At 46.2% G+C, this 20,157-nt stretch overlaps 1 protein-coding gene across 12 annotated transcripts in view; it reads right to left on the reverse strand.

Moving 5' to 3' along the window:
* NEO1 (neogenin 1) overlaps positions 1-20,157 on the reverse strand; it is a 169,824-nt gene that overhangs the window by 32,303 nt on the left and 117,364 nt on the right. For 8 of the 12 annotated variants that reach the window (XM_064668562.1, XM_064668558.1, XM_064668557.1 and 5 more), the window contains exons 8-13: positions 12,461-12,680; positions 6,484-6,638; positions 5,698-5,846; positions 4,622-4,760; positions 1,181-1,230; positions 574-718 (exon numbers count right to left, since the gene is read on the reverse strand). In XM_064668562.1, coding sequence (XP_064524632.1) covers positions 574-718; positions 1,181-1,230; positions 4,622-4,760; positions 5,698-5,846; positions 6,484-6,638; positions 12,461-12,680 — 858 coding nt within the window. The remainder of the gene's footprint in view (positions 1-573; positions 719-1,180; positions 1,231-4,621; positions 4,761-5,697; positions 5,847-6,483; positions 6,639-12,460; positions 12,681-20,157) is intronic. The other 4 variants (XM_064668564.1, XM_064668563.1, XM_064668559.1 and 1 more) reach the window with 1 other exon arrangement.

Raw genomic sequence — 20,157 nt, forward strand, 5'->3', positions numbered from 1 at the left:
GATTTTTAAAACGAACAAAATGTTATCTTGCTCCTGATCTCACGCACTGCTCATTTCTGCTAAACAGGATTCTAGTTCTGGTAACAATATATAATTTACACTAAGTGATGGCCCAGACTGGATTTTTAAGTGTACAAAATAGGGGATGTATTATACATTCACACTAGAAAGGAGGAGAAAGGTTGATTCCAATGAAAGTAGGTGGGATGATGTGCAGGGTGGATCAGGTCAGACACTCAGAGCTGGGTTACTGATTATTGATTATCACTTGCAGTACTCTCAGCTCCTGTTCCTCTGGAATCCTTCCCCACATGTCATTCCTGGCACTTGGGCAAATGCTGAAGGCAAACCCCATGCCTTCTATAAGGAATCATCCAATCCATTTAGCAAATCCATGGCAAAATCAGGTCAGCAGCCCTCAGTTCTGACCTGCAGCCCACGCGACCTCAGAACCCACCGACACCCGTCTGAGATGTGACTCAGTTTGACTCCCAAGGCAAGACCCTACAGAACCCTCCGTCTGAGCCCTCTAAAGGCCCCTACAAAGCCCCCCTGATGCCAGGCCCTGCTCACCCTCGATGAGCTGGGACAGTTGGGTGCCCCCCACGCTCTCGGTGACGTCGCTCTTGCGCGAAACCTTCCGGTAGCGGATTTTGTAGCCGGTGATTTGCCCGCTGTGGGTCCCTGCGGGAGGGGGCTGCCACTGCAGCAGGATGCTCTGGGGAAGGCAGCACAGGAAGGCATTGGGAAAGAAGTTTTTAGGAAAGGCTTCTAAAAAAAGTCTCCACTCTCAATGACCAAGTGTTTAATTCTCTCTTCTGAAGTGCCCAGGACGCTGCAAACGTGTGTTGGTGTGTGCACACACTGTAAACAACAGTCAGTCAGCAGCAATTCAAGCTCTCTTCCTTCAGGCTTTTGTGTCTGATTAAACCCCTTTCATCAGGAGCCTTTGGTGCACTGTCACTGTCTTACTGCATCCCATGTCCAGCCCACCACTGGATTGGAGCTCCCACCACTTCAAGCCCCACGCTCAGATATTCTCCTGCTGGGCAGCTCACACACAAAGAGCTCAAAAGCAGCATGGGAGAAAAAAGACCCATAGCAGCCCTGAAATGTGGTCAGTCTAAGACCCACCAGCCTTTATTTACCCATTACCAACAGGAGATTTGCCACATCTTACCTTGGAATTCCGTACCTCCAGCGTCAGATTCTGTGGTGGAGCGCTGGGGACTAGAAACATTAAAGGAATTACAATTCCAAAATTTTCAAATATGGTATTTCCATACCCAACCACTCTCTGCTCTCATTCATTATGCAAGTAAGTACAAACCCTTCTGGTTTAAGACACTTTATAAAGGACCAAATCCTCCCAGAGGTACTTTCTGACACACAGTGACTGGCTGAGGAGGGTTCTGTGTTTTCATCACAAAGAACTCTTTATTCAAGTCCTTACTTATCACAGCTATCTAAATAAAAAATGTTTTGTATTTAAAGGTTTATCTCATAAACTCTCAGAGATGAGATCTCATTCAGTACTTTCCCAAAGCAAATCTTTAATTAACACACTGCTTGATTTGGGGAACCCACATTTAGAATTCTGGCCATGGTTTTTGTTATCATGATTTTCTGTAACAGGAAAAGCTCAGTCACCACGTCCCTGTGACACTGAGGAGGGGAAGGACACAATATAAAGCCAAACTTTCCTTGCTGGTTGTTTGATGCAGTTGGTGCCTGTGTTCAGAACAACCTTAAAGTCATGGGTTACACAAAGAGTTGTGCAAAATTAATGCACATATTGCCAACTTGGTGGGAGACAATCAGCAGGACACCAGAAAGGACCTGTGCATGTAAATGTAATCATAAAAATGCATCTCAACACATGCACAGTGCAGTTTGTCACAGAATGGTTTGGGTTGGAAAGAACCTCAAAGCTCATCCTGTTCCATCCCCTGTCGGGATGGGACACCTTCCATTATCCCAGGTTGCTCCAAGCCATCCAACCTGGCCTTGGACACTTCCAGGGATGGGGCAGCCACAGCTTCTCTGGGTAACCTGTGCCAGGGCCTCCCCACCCTCACAGGGAAGGATTCCCTTCCAACATCTCTTGTCAAACACTTCCATAGGAAAAGCATTGCCTGGTGCTGCACAGGACACAGAAACCAGGGCAGGCAGGAGCACCAGGACACGCTCAGGGCTCAGAGACTGGGAGAGAAATGCCTTGGCCGGGCTGTGATGCAGAGATTACATTTCCAGCTGTAATCCCTGATCAGGAATTCCATGAGAAGCAAAGCAATCCTCACGAGCAGCACATAAACCTTGGTTTGAATGGTAATACCTGCAGAGCCACCCCTGCAACAAGGCACCAGAACAGATTAGGAGCAAAGACCTACATCAAAATGCAGATGTTGTTAAATCACAGCTAAAGGAAGCTTAGGGAGAAATCCCTGCAGGGAACAAGAGATTGCTCATGGACACTGCAATAAGAAAACACAGGAAGAAAATGCACATCATTTCCTCAAAGATTTGGGAGCTTGCAGGGGCAGAGCAGTGTGGTTAAGTAGCAGGTTATGAGATTGGAAGAAGTAAGATGACATCCTTCAGAGAGCTTTAGAAAATAAATATCTGCAGGTTAAATGTGAAAACAAGATTTAGAAGAAAGAACTTCAGGAAAATGTCAAAATGACATTATAACTAATAATGAATTCTTCAAACAAAGGAGTTGGAAGCCCTTTAGAGAAATCAGAGTTAGCAAATGGTCAGGGTAGGAGAGAAAAAGACAAAGATAAGGCCACACAACTCTCTTTGCATTTGTAGTGTGGGAAAGGAGAGGTTTCCATGACATCCTTACATGGGACTCACAGGGTCTCTCCAACTGAAATGTCAATATAAGGGATTCTGGAAGAGTTGGAGGTGAGGAACAGCAGCATCTTGCCAGGGTAAGGTGCAATCCATCCAGGGTTTCTCAAGGAACCTGGGAATTAAACAGCTGCATGACTTATGTAACCTCTCCCAAGCTACTTTGATACTGGGAGATGGTCAGTGTGTGATGCCAGTACCACAGTGGGATCCACTCAAACTCCCAGGAGTGTCAGAAACCTCTGTGAGGCAAATAAACTGAAGCAACAATAAAGCATGAAATTTAGAGAGAGTAGGAGTAATAGTATGTATTTCTCACTTCTCCAAGGGAAATCCCACATCATAAACCTCCTGGAGCTCTTGAGGAATGAGGCAATGAGGGGATGGCACAGAAGTGCTCACCAGAGTGAGCCTAAAATAAAGGCAGAAGCAGGTTGGAAGGGACATGGTGGGAGGTGAGCTGTGGAGCTCCCGTGCTATGATCTGATGGTGAAGAACTGCAGAAGGACCTTGGGATGTTCCCACCTCAGGGCTCAGAAGCAGCCAAAGTCAGTCAAATGCAAGTAATGCCTCACTTGTATCTTTGATACCATTACAGTCCTCCCTACCTCCATACTTAAAAGTACACAGGAGAAAAAAAACTTGGAAAAAGGCTCAGAAAAGGGCACTGAAGGTGGAAACAGCTTCCACAAGAGAAGTGGGTAACCATTCCTGTGACTTGGGAATCTGGAAAATGGGTGAACGGGGGAGAACACAGCAAAGGTCCACAGAGGGAGGAGTGGGACAGAGGGGGCTGTGGACACTGGTTATTCCCCCTACTCACGCAACAAGTAACACTAACACAGAGCAGGGACAGAACAGACAAGAAGTGGGGATTGTTCAGAGGAAATTTATCTGTAGAATCTTTGTCCACTTGATGTTGTGGACAAAAGCTGCTGTGGGTTAAAGAAGATGCTGACAGGGTTTCATGGAGGAGAAACTGAATTAGCAAAACACAGAAATCACCAAAGAGACAAGAAGTGCCCCAGAAACAAGCTCAGGCCCGGGAGAATTTGGGACAATATGCCTCTCTGCTCCTCTGTTCTACTTCTGGTCATTCCTGAAGAGATGATTCCAGGCTCCACTTACTTTCCATCTGGTTGTTCTCATATGCAAATAAACTTCTCTATAAAAAATATGAGCTAACATTAACTGATCATTCTACAGTTGCTCGTGCATCTCTGTTGGCTCACAGTACCTCTTGATTTCTCTTATAAAAAATCCTGGCACCAGGTCCTGCTTTCACCATTATATGCAACAGATTCAATAATACCTGTGCTGGAGTGCAAACAAAGACAGGCAACATCTCCCCACAGGAAAACAATTAAAATGAAAACACTCCAAAACCAGAAGTCTGCTGATATATAAAAATGTTGGAGAACCTAAAAAATAATTTGGAGCTGTTGCATAAATTTATTTGTTTTTCTGTCTGCTCTCAGTACTTCGTAGACTCAGCAGTCCATGAAATAAACTGCGGATGCTGGAATGAAGAACACCATTGTTCCATAATCCCCATCCCAGATACTTTTGCAGGTGCAGTAATTTTCCTTCACCCAGTCTGAAAGGCCTCTGGGGAATTCTGACCAAGAACAGCCACACACAACAACAACACTACTAATAAAACAGGGCAACAACGAGCAAAACCCATAAAAGTCTGGTTAAAAATTCACTGAAAGGAAATTGCCGGATAATTCCTGCCAAACCGACATGGAATAAGGAGCTTTACCATCCGAGAGGGTGCGGACGACGACGTCGTGGGTGGAGACGCCGGGGCCGTGCTTGTTGTAGGCGACCACGCGGAAGCTGTACTCGGTGAACTTCTTCAGCCCAGTGACCGTGTGGGACAGCCCTGCCACGTCCACGTCCTGCCCAGAGCAAACAGACACCCAGTCAAGCCCAGCACCAGGGCTGCAACTACCCCCAGCGTCCGAAGAATTCCCGTAAAACACACAGGAACCCTCGGAGCAGCGCCTGCGGATCAAACCCACTTTTATAAACCCCCAGGACTTGTGAAGGTGCCAACCCCGTGAGTTTACAAGAGAGAATTCTCCCTGTTCTGTTTAAATCCTGGACACTGGCTCCATACATGGAAAGGGATCTGGAAACTTGACTATTAGCAAAAAATTACGACTATAACTGGAATAGTGGGATGCAGAAGCAGAAAAGGCATCAGGTCTATTTTAAACTGATGCAAAAAATATTTAAAGGCTAAGGAAAATGTATTCTACCCTTTGCTTTTTAAAGCTGGAATCATACTGATATGCAATGGGATGGGAAGGGGGCTGTGATGAGGATTAATCCTCACTATTCTCAGGTGGCAGCCTAAACTTCTACAGAACACATCGGATGCTTCGGTGGAATCATCAGAAAATTTAATCCATTAGATGCTCAGCAGCATCAAAATATTAATCACTGGATCCAAGACCTCAAGAAGTACGAACAGCTGAGATTAAGGATCATGCTAAAACCAACAGTTTACCTAATTTACTAAAAACCAGCCTATAAAAGTGTGCAAGCATCTTCTCTATCATCTGGACCAGAACTGCTAAATGATGACACAGCTGTAATTTGCCTTCTCTTCCTGAGGTATGATGGAATTCCCCAAAAACTACTTGCTGCTGATGAACCCACCAAAATAAGGCATCACACACACAAAAAAATTAATTCCAAGACATACACATTTCATACTGGAATTTTAAATTTAAATATTTCCGTGTTTCAGCCTGTCAGAAAACCAAACTGTGTTTCTAGGAGTCCAAGGTACCCCCATCACACAGGCTGCTAAGGGTGGTGTATCTGTACCTGCTCGGTGTCCTGCCCCTTCTCCATGTAGTAGAGTTTGTAGTTCTGGATGTCCCCGTTGCCCGAGAGCGGCGTCTCCCAGCTGACGGTGACGGAGGTGGGGGAGCTGGAATACGCGCGGATGTTGGGAGCCGGGCCGGGCAGCTGGACTGGAACACAAGAGTGGAACTCTGCTAGTTCTAGAGCCTGGCCAGGGATGGTTATTGCAGTGACAACCCCACTGTTCATCACCCTGAGGAAGAGGTGGGTATTTTTCCCATCTCAGCACTACCCATGGATTCACCCGTGGAAAGGTGGGACCAAATGTCTGAAGGAGATCCTGCTCCCTGGGTCCCAGTCCTTTTGCCTGGAATGACCCTAATAAGTGAAAGACTTGACATTTGCCTAAAGTTTTCCCTTCTTCCTTTTTCAGCCACAGAATATTCTGAGTTGGAAGGGACCCACGAGGATCATCGAGTACAACTCTTAAGTGAATGGCCCATACAGGACCACGACCTTGGTGTCATCAGCACCATGTTCCAAACAACTGAGCTAAGTTAATGACAGTTTAAAAGTATTACTTTTATAACAGTTTAGAGAATTTAACAAGGAATGCCTCAACAGTTCCTCTTGATCGTGGCAATAAATCCAACAAACCCACCAGCCTGGAAAATCTTTGGAAACTATGGTCTGCAAGTGCAACTTTTGAGAGCATCAACTTCTGGGAAAGGCCATGAATGGGGAAAACAAAAAAATTAAATCAAAATCAATCCCAAAGTGAGGAAAACTCCAACCATTCCAGCTCACCCTCGGGCTGCGTTGCCACCTTGAGCGGAGCCGAGCTCTCCCCGGGGCCGTGCCTGTTCTGAGCCACGACTCGGAACACGTAAACTGTCTCTGGCATCAGGTTTTGGATCATCACTTGTGTCTCTCCAGGACGACTCGTATTTTCAACGCGTTCCCTTTGGGAAGCAGAAGGTTTAGGCAGAGAGACAACCACAGATTAGTAAGAGGGGTTTGGAGGGGGAAGGAAGGAGTCGCCGTGTCCCGTCCGAGCGTATCCCCCGTGTTAGTGACGCGCTGGTTTACACCGTGCTCTCTGCACAACACAACAGGAATGTGCCAAAACTGCTGCTGACACACTCCTTCGAATTTTGCAAACTTCTCTGTGCAAAAAAAACAAACGCAGTGAAGTAACAGAATAAATTACACTCGACAGCACCAAACCCTCAGCAGTTCTCTGCTATTCCCATAACAGCAAGTGATAATTCACGGTGACAGTTTATCCTGCAACTCTGAAGCCAAAAGAAAAGCTATTTAAGCAGCACTGTCTGGTGAGATCTGGGGCACTTCTGTTAATATCATGGGGCTGCTTTTTGTGTGTTCTTCAAAGGAGCTGTTTTAACGTGTTCTTGTTCCTCCAAACTTCACTGGGTTCCTCCCTGGTGTCTGGATTTGTTCAGGACACCCAGGGCACGGCCGTGGCACCCACACTGGATCCATACAAGGACTGGAGGCAATAGGAGGCAACCTCTCCTTCAGTGTGACCTGTGAGTGCCTCACACTTGTGCTGTGCACATGGAAGTGGCCTCTACTGAACCTAAGTGGATACTCCAACCTCCAGCAGCAGCAGGGAGGCAGATCCAGGCTACCAGCGCCCTGTTGATCTGAGAGCACCCATGAAAATAATGCACTTTGCATGGGAAGGGGCATCTCTGTCAGGCCAACACTTTGCAGGCTGGAAGCCATAATCCAGTCAGGAGAACACATGTTGTGTATGGAGGCAAGTGGAAGGGTCATTGCTTGGCCTTCAGTGACCCTCCACTGACCCCCCGGGCTCCCAGAGCCCAACACTTCCCCCTGCGGAAGCACCGTCTCACCTGAATGTAGCCCAGGAAACTCCATCAGTTCTTATCAGGATGGAGGGGGAGATTAGAGAATTAATCATTAACTAATGACAATCTTTATTTCCAAGACAGGCCACTGGCACCTGAACTCGTTGGAGCTGCGTTTCAACAACAACGGCTCCACACGTCCGTCCTTCCCTGGAAAGGAGCTCCCGCTCCCTGAGAATGTGAACAGCAGTGCTACAAAAGGAGAAATCAGAAACTTCCCATTGAGAAAATCAGGGGGAAGGTGCCTGCTCGGAATTCAATCCTTCCCCTTTGGCCTGCCAGGCTCTGTTTGGCTCTGCAGGGACAATGACTCTCGTCCCATTGTCACCTCCCATTAAAGCATTTCTGATGCAGAAACCTGGGAAGAATCATTCCAGCGTCTCTCCTTCCCACCTCCCAGCCATCCTGCTTCAGTTTTTATCATGGAAACACGATGCCAAAATCCCCATTTTAAATTTATTTCTTCTTACATCAACCGGTGTGGTTGATTTAGCATAACTTGGCTGAAAACATTTTGAAATCCCTGTTGATTTCTGCATTATTACACTGCATCTACAGAGAGGGAAACAATGCACTCACTGTAACTAAACATCTATTTACACTCATTTTCTAGAATGTTCCCCTCCATGAAGCTGAGCTAGAATGGCTCTGCATCAACAGCTGAATTTATTTCAGATTTTTATTCATTTTCATCACTAATTTTTCCACTTCTAGCAAAACGTTTTCCTGAAAGCACCTTCCCTGATGGAGTTTCCTTTAAGACGAGCCGTAGCTACAAGGATGGGATCTGAAAGCCCAGAATAAGTGCCAACGGATCCACAGCTGTGGAATAACATCCAGCTCCCATTGACATGCAAAATATTGCATTTTCTGCCTCAAGGGTAAATGCACTCCCTGATTTTGTCTGGGAAAAAAGATAATCAGCAAAACAAGGTTATTGTTTAAAATTAGAAGAAAAAAAAAATCAGAATTATTTTACTAGAAAGACAACATTTACCAAAAATAAATAGACATGTCAAAGTACTGCAATTTTCAGTAATAACTAGAAATGTGCCTTCACAACATTATGGTAAAAATATGGTGATATTAATCTAATTAAGTGCTGCATGAATCTCCCCTTTATGCCCTTTCCTGGGGAGCCTGGAGCACCTTTTCCAAGTGCTGCTGTACCTGATGGGATAACAGGTACAGGGAGATGGGCTCCATGAGTAACTGCATTACCCCTGTTCTATGAATCCAGTTTAATTCCAACTAAAGAGCTCTGTAAACTCCAGTTAAAGTTTACAGCAGCTATCAAGCACCTCAGGGGAGAGCCATCAGTTCAACCCCCAAACACGGGTTTGTCTGGAAATGCCAAGTTTAAAGTTGCACTTCCTCATAAAAAACAACGCTCAGGGAATTATTAAAAAGAGGATATTGCCTGTGCCAGCCCTGTCAGCTGTGGAGCCTGGCAGGGAGCTCCAGAGACGTTCTGACAGTGTGATTACACACAATTAAACCCCATTTTCTGCCTTTGAAGCACACTACGGTGAACCGTGAATTTAACAGTATTTGAGTATCTCACACGTGTAATTTACCCTCTTGTACCAGCAACGTGCTGCTTATTTCTTTTATTTTTGTCCAAATCTTGAAGTCTGGAGTTCTTCTGCCCGAATGCTTGGTTAAAGTTTCACAGAATTCAACCTCCCTGCAGCACATTTCAATTTTCACACCCTTTCCAGGGGAACTGCCTTCAGGGTGGAATAAATCCCTAACATGAGGATGAAATAACTCTGTAACTGTGTAAGATTACTTGGGGTCCTCCAGAGGTGTGACAGTAAAGCCACGAGACACCACTTCACTCCCACATCACTGCCTCAGCAGGAGTCTCTCTGATGTCACCAAGCCAAGGTGAGACAAGGCACCGGCTGGTGACGTTTGTGCAGCCAGAGAAGCAGAAACACGTCACCTCCACAGCCATTTCCACACTCTGAAATGCTCCTCTTGGAATCATGGAATGGTCTGGGTCGGAAGGGACCTGAAAGCCCATCTCGTTTCACCCCCTGCCATGGGCAGGGATGCCTTCCACTAGCCCAGGTTGCTCCAAACCCCTCTAACCTGGCCTTGGACACTTCCAGAGATGGGGCAGCCACAGCTTCTCTGGGCAACCTGGGCCAGGGCCTCACCACCCTCAGAACCAAGAGTTTTTTCCCAATATCCAAACTAAATCTAGTCTCCTTCAGCTTAAAGGCATTCCCTCTTGTCCTGTGCCTCCAGGAAGGGGCTCTAAGGTCTCCTGGAGCTTTCTCTTCTCCAGGTGAACACCCCCAGCTCTCCCAGCCTGGCTCCACAGCAGAGGGGCTCCAGCCCTTGGAGCAGCTCCATGGCCTCCTCTGGACTTGCTCCAGCAGCTCCACATCCTTGTGCTGTTGGACCCCAGAGCTGGAGGCAGCTCTGCAGGGGGGTCTCACCTGAGTGGGGCAGAATCCCCCCCTCGAATAAGTTCAAAGGGCAAAGGTGAGGAGCACCCTGTTCCTGTATCTCCTTCCACTGAACAGGTAAAACAAAAGGAAGGTAAATCAGTGGTGGCTGAGGCAGTTGGTCCCTCAGACCCACACTCCTCATGCTGGAGGGACTGATGTGCTCCTGCAGCTCAGGACATGAGGGTGACTCTCTACAGCCCTTCACAGATGGTTTAGAGACACCAGAGTACCTACAAACCCCCTCCATGTCATATGGACTTTGTTCATTTCCACAAACCTGACTTAGAGGTAAATAAATCAAACACCTGGTTTGATCACTGCTCAAGTACAAGTGAGGAAGAGACAACACCTGGGTTACTAAAAGGTTCCAGTAAAGCAGGCACTGGAAAAGGTATGAGGAGGCAAAATGTGACAGCATGAGGAGATGGTACATATGCACTTAAACCACAGCAAATGCACCATCATCTACAATTCAGGGGCTACAAAGCGACCATTTAAACAGGGTTTTGTAGAGCTGAGGAAGGAAGGAGGGTGGCACAGTCAAGCCTGGCTTCAAAACTCTTTGACTTCTGACTGCCCAGGGGGGTGTGACAGCTCCTCTAGTTCTGTACTCACTAACCAGCAGCACTTCCACAAGGCCCAACCAGCTGGTCAAAAACTACCACAGAACATCAAAATGGTAAACTGAGCCTTTTACTTCCTTTCTTCTTCTTCTTCTTCCGTTGGTTTTTTTTTTTGTGTTTTTTTTTTTTTTAATTTTCCTCTTCTCATTCTCTAAATCCAGGTTGAAAGCAGGACCTCACAGTATTTCCATACTCATCTGTGAAAGGTGTGATACCAACTGTCTTTATGAGGCATTAGAAACAAACAGCTTCCAAAAAGCAAGTGGAGAATGGGGTGAGTGTGTGCTAATGAAAGGCCCTCAGAACCTGCACTGAGCCCTGATCCAGAAGGGCACTGAAGCAAACAAAGATCTCACAAAGTCAGTGCAATCACCTGCTTACACATAAAGCACCAGCTTAAGGGTTTGGAGGTGTACACTTTGTGGGTGCCACTGACCTGAGTCCCAAGGGATGCTCTGCAGGAACTGGGAGCAGCAGGTTCTGCAGAATGTCCTGTAATTCCCTAATTTATTCACCAGGAATTAGGAGATCACTCTTACCCTTAGTTCTGTTGGTCCAAGAGGAATATTTTCTAGATTGTTATAAATTTGGTATGTAGTGAAAGGGGACAAATTTTGTGTCCTCAAAAGCAGGGCAGGGAGAGGTCCTGAGTCATCTCCAGCAAATCCCTTCCTAAAAACCCACTGAGTGGAGCAGTTACAAGCAGGAACATGGAGGAGGGGAGGCAAGAAGCAAGGATGGCTGGCAAGATCCCACCTTTTCCCTGTCTCACTTAAAATATCTCCAATAAGAATGAACAGAATCACAGTCACAGACTGGTTTGGGGTGGAAGGACCTTAAAGCCCATCCAGTTCCACCCCCTGCCATGGGCAGGGACACCTTCCACTAGACCAGGTTGCTCCAATCTGGCCTTGCACAACTTGGATATTCCCAAAGTAAGGAAGTAGTAAAAAACCAACAACTGGGAGGCAAAGAAAATGTTACTAATTGCCTCAATTAATTGCCACGAGCCTGGACTAGATGTCTATCCACAGAATTAAGGAAGAGCAGAAATTCCCCACTAGCAGCAGTGTGTTTTCCGTTCTCTTCCAATGACTTTGTTAACTTTGAGTCCCATGCTCTCCTCAGTAAGGAGACAGATAACTTTCCCTTGGGTAATAAATCTGATAAGCTAATTTGCAATTAATTAAGCACTGCTCCAAATGATTGTTAGCTCCAGCTTCCTCCAACTTATCACAACAATTGAACAATCCAACTTATCTCAACAATTTGAACCTGTAACGCTGAGCAGTTAGATCCCATCAGGAAGGGAAAGGGGTAGATCGATATTATCCACTGGGATAATATGTCAAAAGCTTATGACTGGGACTAATTAATCTAATTTCTTTTTACAGGGATTATTAGGAGGGAATCAACATTTAACCACCACCTTCGATGGCATTTAGCCAACACCTACCACACGTCTGTCCCTGGGATCAGAGTGAATTCACGTGCCTGTCGCTCCCACCAGCACGTGGCTTCTGGAGGATGTTCCTGTGCCCACTGAGGTGGCACTGACAGCAGTGCCAGTGCTCCTGACGAGCTGTGACAGCCTCTGCTGCTCTCACCTTCTAACAGGCTGCTAAAAGCAGGTAGCAACTGTTTGCAGTCAATCAACCCGTGCCTGTAAAAACTTCTACGTGCAGCAACAAAGCCAATAAAACTCAGGGTGCAGGAGGGGGGGAACACAACCCCTCCCATCGCAGGCTGGACACGTCGGGTTACAACATTTCCAAGCAAAACCAGCGTGAAGAAGAGTCTTTACCTGTTGATCCCTTCCTTGGTGTAGAAGATGGAGTAGGTGAGGTTGTCCCCCTGAGGGTCTGACACCGGTGGCCTCCAGGTGAGCCTGATGAAGCGGGTGGACACGAGGGTGGCCACGACGTCCCGCGGGGCCGAGGGCAGGGGTCCTGCTGTGGCTGGTGCTAGATGGTCATTAGTGGCACTGGTCAGTGAAGTGGGAGGCAATGTTGGGATGGCAACATCTTGTCATGTGCAAACATTGGGGAACATGAAGGGCAAACATCACCACGGTTTAAAAAAAAAAGAGAACAGGGGAAAAAAAAAACACAAAGAAATAAACAAAACCACGATGGGAAACAAAAGAAAATGAACACACAAAAAAGGCCATTAAACTGAAGGCTGACATGCAGGCAGAGGTAACTACTGACCACTAATGGGGTATTACAGGACATCACTTGGAGCAAGCAGACCAAATCTCCATTGTAATGAAGTGGCAGAGGGGAGGGAAGGGTGAAACTGGGGATAAAATCCGACCTCAGGAGAGGACATACCAGCAGCAAACAATACTGTCATTGCTTTGTAAACCACATGTGATACCACACCCTTAACAGCAAAAACCCAACTCGTATTAATTATTCAAACATACACCCAGTCCCAGTTTTGAACATTAGCTCATTAACATGCAGGATTCATTTATACTCTTCTCAATCATAAAAAAATGACAGACTGACACACCAAATTGCTTTAAGTGCAAACTCATTCAGGTTGTGCAATTAAACCCTGCAGTCATTTCATCTGTAGCTGCTTTCTGGAGTGGGTGGGTTCTGCCCCTGCCCAGAGCAGTGACAATCCCAGGGCACTGCACCCACAGCCTCTTTCTTCCCTGCCCTTCACCAAGGGCGCTGCTTTCCTGCCACCAACACTCCCATAACACCTCTTCCATCCTTTACAGCAACACTAACAACATAAACAGCTCTGGCTACGGATTATTCCCACCCTCTCCAAACTTCTCAGCCTAAGTCACGTCGTGTTCCTGTGCTGCTACTCCAAACCAGGGTAAATCCCAGGGATTATTGCATTAAAAGGTTGGGAGTTGACAGTACAAGCTGCACCGTACCAAGAGCTGCTCTCCAAATCCTATTAAAGCAATCCATCCAGTAAATCTAACACTGATACTCTGAGCAGCTGGACCCCAATTACCACCAAGTATTACAAGCAGCACAATTAGTAACAAAACCCCAAAGCTCAGGATACCCTGAGTTTTTATGGATTTTTAACTATTTATCAAGCTTAAGCCACCTGATGACTTCTTCCACACGGGAATCCACGCTGCCAAATACATCTATTCACTTATTAATTATGAGAACTAACTAAAATGGCTCTGGTTTTCCAGCAGAGCTGCAGCATCTCCACCAGAACATGTGGACTTGTGTCTTGATACACAAGGAGAAAACCTCACAAACAACCTGACTAAAGGAGAAAACACTGCCTGAACGACCCAACCTTCAGGCAGACACACTCACGAGTCTTCCATCAACAAAAACCTGATTTTAAATTGTCAAAAACCCCTTGTCAAACCAAGCATCAGCTCACACGTAGGTCTGGAATTGGCAGGACTCTCATTTTTCCTCTTCTATTTCTTAGGCAACTCCTGACAACAACGTAAGGACAAACCCTTGGTTTTTATCAGATCTGCACCACATAACCACAGTCCACAGGCAGAGCTCAGACAGAGCCCAGAGCCAGGAACACACAGATTTTGGTATTTAAAATCCGGATCACACAGAGACACACTCAAGGGTATCTTCTTAATTATCCTTCCCACACTCTAATAGCTAAAGATCCCAATTAAGTATTCTCCAGCAGCCCCTCCCGGTCAATAGACACCATTAATTTCACATTCATTGCAAAATCTATTTTTATCTGAAACCCCCTATTTTTATGTTCCATAATTAGATTTCCTGCAGAAATGCACCACATTTAGCTCTTCTGGACTTGGACAGAGCCCCATTCCCCCAGGGTTCCCCTTGCTGGTGCAGATCACTCAGTAGAGCCCCGAGTGAAGGCCAGGGGATCTTCCAACAACCATCCCTGCTCCTGAACAACAGTTCCAGTGCCAATCCAGGACCACAGATGTGGTCCTGGTTACATCAACCAGGCTCCTCCTGTGTTTAAGTCCCAGCCCATGTTAATATTCCCTTGGACTGGAGACCTCCTCCCTGCCCCAGCCATCACTCCTTGCACACTGTTTCCACAGAGGAACAAGGAACTCTGCAGAACCCTCCTGGTGCCCATTGTTTTCCACATTGTCCTTCTTGACTGACTTCCACTTCACTTCAAATTCCAAATTCCTGTTCACTTTATACTTCAATTGACTACATTTCCCCTGCAGACAGCTTTAATTTCCCACCCTTCTATTAACTAATTACATTCATAATATAATTTAAACTCATGAGTTTGAGGAATAATCTGTAGGGAAGCTGTTCTGTTATAAAAACAAACTAGTGTTTTCCAGCTGCACCAGCCAAACACCCTCTGAAGTACCATCTCCTGATCCATCCTGGCAGGATATTTGATGCCTTCACACATTTGTTACCAATACTTTACATACAAAGCCCCTCTGCTTTTTAATAAGAAAGATACTCCAGCACAACAAATTCCTTCAGGCACCACTGCAGTTGCTCATTTTGACTCCAGAAGGCTGCAGGAGATGCATTTCTACTGTATGAACTTAAAAAGAACAAATCCCAGAGAACACCATCAGACAGTTCCTCAGGACAGCCGTGGCTGTTCAGAGCTTGACATGCCAACCACGTCATCTCCCGCCTTACATCCAGACTTTGTTTTCTCTTACCTACCTTGGCAATATTGTCAGGTGATCTGCTTCAAATTACACGTTTTTCATGCAAAATGTGCATCTCACCCATCTTTAAAAATCGTTCCATTTGGTTACAGTGGAGTATTTTTTAAATTCATCTGCTGATCTAAAAGCCATCCCACACACTCGTGTATTTGTCTTCCCCTATAATGAAATGGATCCATCTTTTACTTAAGCGATGCGCACACAGCGCTGAAGAACCTGCAGGCATCGAGATGATGAGTCTGGGAGAGCTGCCAAGATCTCCCAGATCAACAGACACCCAGATTTACCCTCGTGCAAGGCTCGAACTCAGCAACGCTCCTTCCGACACCGTTACAGGGAGAACAGTCGCGGACCGCAAAAACCTGACAGCTGAAAGAGAAACTGCGAACCAAACACAGCACAAAGGACCTGCAAACCCACCTGGAGGGGGGCACTGACAGGGGGAACCCCCCCAAACACTGCAGGTAAATACCAGCTTGGCAGCAGTTTGGTGCTGGCTGATAATTCTGGGACTTAGTCGGAAGACTGGGTTGTTTCCTTGCTTTTTTCCCTGTTCTTGCTCAGAATGCCTGGAGTGCCGTCACTAACTGATTTGTACCCAGCCATGTGAGCAGAGTGCTCGGCAGTGCAGAGCTGTGTTAATGAGTAATTACACACAATTAGCTGTAACGCCAATAAGGAGCAGCTTTATTACCCTGAGCTTCCCAGCTCAGTGGAACAAGGAACGTGCGACACAGGTCTCCTCTTTCTAATGGATCTTTCAGCACTTTTTAAAAAGTAACTCTGGAATACTCTTTGCAGAACTATTCCTACGCAGTTTCACATGAATCTCATTTTTAAAAACAGCATGTTCAGCAAGTGACATGTGGTTTGCACAGGAATTTATCTCCTGGTGCGCAGTAACTGGGACCAGAAGGATGTCAGAACTCCTGAAACTACAGGTAGTGGAGTTCCAGTGCTGCATCCCCCCACTGCAGGGCAGAGCAACTCCCACTGCAGGGCAGAGCAATTCCCACTGCAGGGCAGAGCAATCCGCCCCAGAGGGGGCAGAAAAATGGGAACGAGAAATTTTTAACACCATACTTCCAGCCAAGACAAGCCCAGCAGGAATCCCAGGGATCCAAGGTAAGAGAACATTCCAATTGCTAATCTTCAAGTCCCCTCTGCCAAGCTGCTCTTTCCAGGGCTCCTCCTGAGGAGACATCAGCTATTGCAACTATTTTATCAAAGTATTTTGCAGGGTGTGCAAATACCCACAAGGATTTGGACTCAAATAAATGAGATTAGAGCAGGCCAAAGTTGTGGGTTTGATCCCCATAAGGGCCATTCACTTATGAGCTGGACTCGATGATCCTTGTAGGTCCCTTCCAACTCAGAATATTCTGTGATTCTGAAATAAATACCATCAATAACTTCTCTAATTGAATCCCTCATTGGCAAAGGCATAAAGTTTTAAGGTCACCAGCACTGGGCTGGTGATGTGGAAGAGGCAAAGGTGTTGACCAGCTGGATGCACTGGTGTGGTCCCGGCTTTTCATCTTACAGGAAAAATGCCCCCCCAGTGCTCCCAGTGTAGTTCACCACGGTGGGATAACAAACAGCTGGAGCGTGCCTGGGGTGCTGCTCCATCATTATCACCTCAGGATGCTGATGGGATCTCTGTCCAATGTGCCACACCTGAAGACTGCTCACTGGAATGCCCCACTTTTTAGTTAATTATTAGAAATACTTTCCATGTTGTCCAGCCCCTCCGGTTTAGATTTCCTTTTTCCTGTGGTACGTTATTGGCACAGTCAGGGCTTCCTCCTGTTTGGCAATAACATCCCAATTATGCCCCTGGACACACCACACAAAGGAACAGGGATGTTATCTGTCATCTGCCCCGGCAGTGCTGCCGTTATCTGAGTGACCCGGGACAGTCCAGCTCCCCTGGGATCTCACAGGGCACTGCTACCACCCACCTCGGGAAGGGGGTATTGGAATGCAGGAATTGGGATGCACAAACACTTGGAGAACTGGTTAGTGACCATATTTAGGCTATTCTTGGCCATATTCAAGTGTTTGCAAAGCCCTGGTTGCAGCCCCTGTCCAAGGAGAGCATCAGGGATTTGGGAACTGTGGTTGAGGGAGCAGAAGAGGCACCAGAGGGTGATCCAGGTGTTCTGGGAGCCCAGCACCAACATCACAGAATTCCAGAATATGCTGAGTAGGAAGGGACCCACAAGGATCCTGGAGTCCAACCCTCAGCCCTGCACAGGCCCATCCCCAAGCAGCTCTTACCCTGAACACCCGACAGGGACCTGAGAGCACCTCCCAGTCCAGTTCCATTCCAAAGGCAGCAAGATCCAAGACCATCTGAGCAATGCAGGAGCAGGAATGGGGGGGAAGTCTCTCCTGATGGGAATGAACACTCTGTAGCTGCACCCTCTGAGGATGCAGATGATGCAGCAGAGGCAAACCTGGCCAAGGGCAATGAGCTGCTGAGGAACCTGGGGCATCAGTTAACACACACAGCTGCAGGAGGAAAGAAAGTCCTCTTTGGAAAGACTTCAAAGTGGATTTTAGAGTTTTTAAACATAAACAAATCTTTGATTTCAGTAATGAAGACCCACCACAACTAAAACCAGCAAATTATTATAGTTTTGCCAAAAAAACTTGTTAGAAAAAACATGACCTAGGATATTCAAATCTCAACATCTTTAATATTTCAGCTCTATTCCATAAGAAAAATAATACCTCAGAGACACCACTATGCTTAATTTTGACTTGGGGTGTTCATATAAACCTGGTTACTCAATAAATAATAATTTTCTCATAATTCACTATTGATTCCAGAAAGGTAATCTAGACTTTCAAACTCTTTCTTTTCCCTAATGCACTTGCTCCTATGTATGGATCAGTCCTCCCCCTTAGGAACAGAAGGATTCAACTTGGACCAGAATTAAGGAGCTGTGATGCTTCAAAGAGTCAGACTCAAAAACCACTGATTTTCTTACCCTCCTAGTATTTACAAATAACATCAGCATTGGGCTGCAATGTAATATAACATTATAAAATAACAAAATTAGTAACTCCACACTATACACCTTCAAAACTTTGCTTTCTCTCTTGTTTTTCCCCCGTGTTTTTACCTGCATCAAATTGTAGTCCTTCTTCAAATGCCAAATTCACAACTTTCCAACAGAAGGGACATCACCTTGTCATTCCCAGCTGTTCCCTGTGGGATACCATGTTCAAAGAAAACCAAGTCCCCTGGCCCTAGTAAGTTCTCACAGGACAAATGGCCACAGTGCTGAAGTTGATATCAATACAATCAATAGATCAGTTCTAATAATGGAATTAATTCCTTCCCTTGGAAAACCTAATTAAAAGAAGTCTATCAGACTCCTGTTCTTCCACTAAGGGGTGCTTTCAGGCAAAACTGAAACAGTGACTAAACAGCCATGGCAAGAAGAGTGTATTAAAGTGACTTCTCCTGTATAGAATGAACACATTTCCTGAATATCCTGGAGTTCATAATGACAAGCACCCTGTTTACCTGTAACACACAGATCTACATCTGCTTGACATAAAACCCCCCCAAATTTAATGTTTTGTAAACACAACTATGCTTCATGAAATAATTTAAACTGGAGAACTTTGTGTGTGTTTTTGCTACGTAAGGAAACGTGTCAGAAAGAGAAACACGAGAACGCCTGGACCAACACCTCCAGGGGAGCACAGCTGGGCATGGAGCCAATGTCCCTGGCACTGCTTGGGGGATTCAACCTGCAGGAACACGGAGCACACCCGAGGAGCTGCCCCACAGCACTGCTCAGTGTGTAACCCTGGTGTAACCCAGGGGCTCAGAAATCAAGCCCAGTTCTGCTGGTTTGTACCGCAGGGGTTTGGACATCACCGCCTGAGACCCACTGAAAATCCACCTAACCCTGACCCCTGTGCACAGAACCATGGAATTCCAGAGTGGTTTGGCTTGGAGGGACCTTAAAGCTCATCCAGTTCCACCCCCCATCATGAGCAGGGACACCTTCCACTAGCCCAGGTTGCTCCAAGCCCCATCCAACCCATCCATCCTTGGACACTTCCAAGGATGAGGGGATGAGGCAGCCAGAGCTTCTCTGGCCATACTAGGCCAGGCCTGCACCACCCTCACAGCCAAGAATTTCTTCCCAATATCCCATCTAACTCTGCCCTCTGGCAGTAGGAAGCCATTCCCCCTTGGCCTGTCCCTACTTTTCAAGGAGGGACATCATTATCCTCCTTTTTTTTGTGCTATCAAACTTTTTGCTGCTATTCCATCCTGAACAAACTAACTCCTCTTCCACACAAGCATTTCACCTCGCTCAAGGAAGAAGCTTGAGGACAAGAACCCGACACAGCACTTGGAATCAATTTTGTCCCTCACAGTCTTAAAAACCCAAACACAATCCCCCACCCTGAGGAATGGACCCTCCCCCAAACAACATCCCTCATATTCCTCATAAAACAAATCAGAGATGTTTGCTTATTTATTTCCGTATTCCGACACGTTCTGCCCGAAGCAGGCAGGCAAAATGCCTTTTTTTAATTTTTAATTGCCTTAGATTAATTTACATCACCACTGGGAATGAGAGCTGTTATTTACTCTTCACTCAGTGCACACTATTGCAAAAAATCCACTAAAAATACATAACAAGCGAATGTTTAACTAATACTCAGTGATTATGATTTTTAAGCATTTATTTGGTTCTATTTTCCGAAGTAAATGGCCACTGCTGGGTGCTGATCAAATTGGGATATATAAATATAGTGATAAACACGTCCCGGCCCTGAGCCCGTGTTTGAAAGGAAGTCATAAAACCCCTCCTGATAACGAG

Source organism: Pseudopipra pipra, chromosome 12 (assembly GCF_036250125.1).
Source record: "Pseudopipra pipra isolate bDixPip1 chromosome 12, bDixPip1.hap1, whole genome shotgun sequence".
NCBI classification, from domain to species: Eukaryota; Metazoa; Chordata; class Aves; order Passeriformes; family Pipridae; genus Pseudopipra; species Pseudopipra pipra.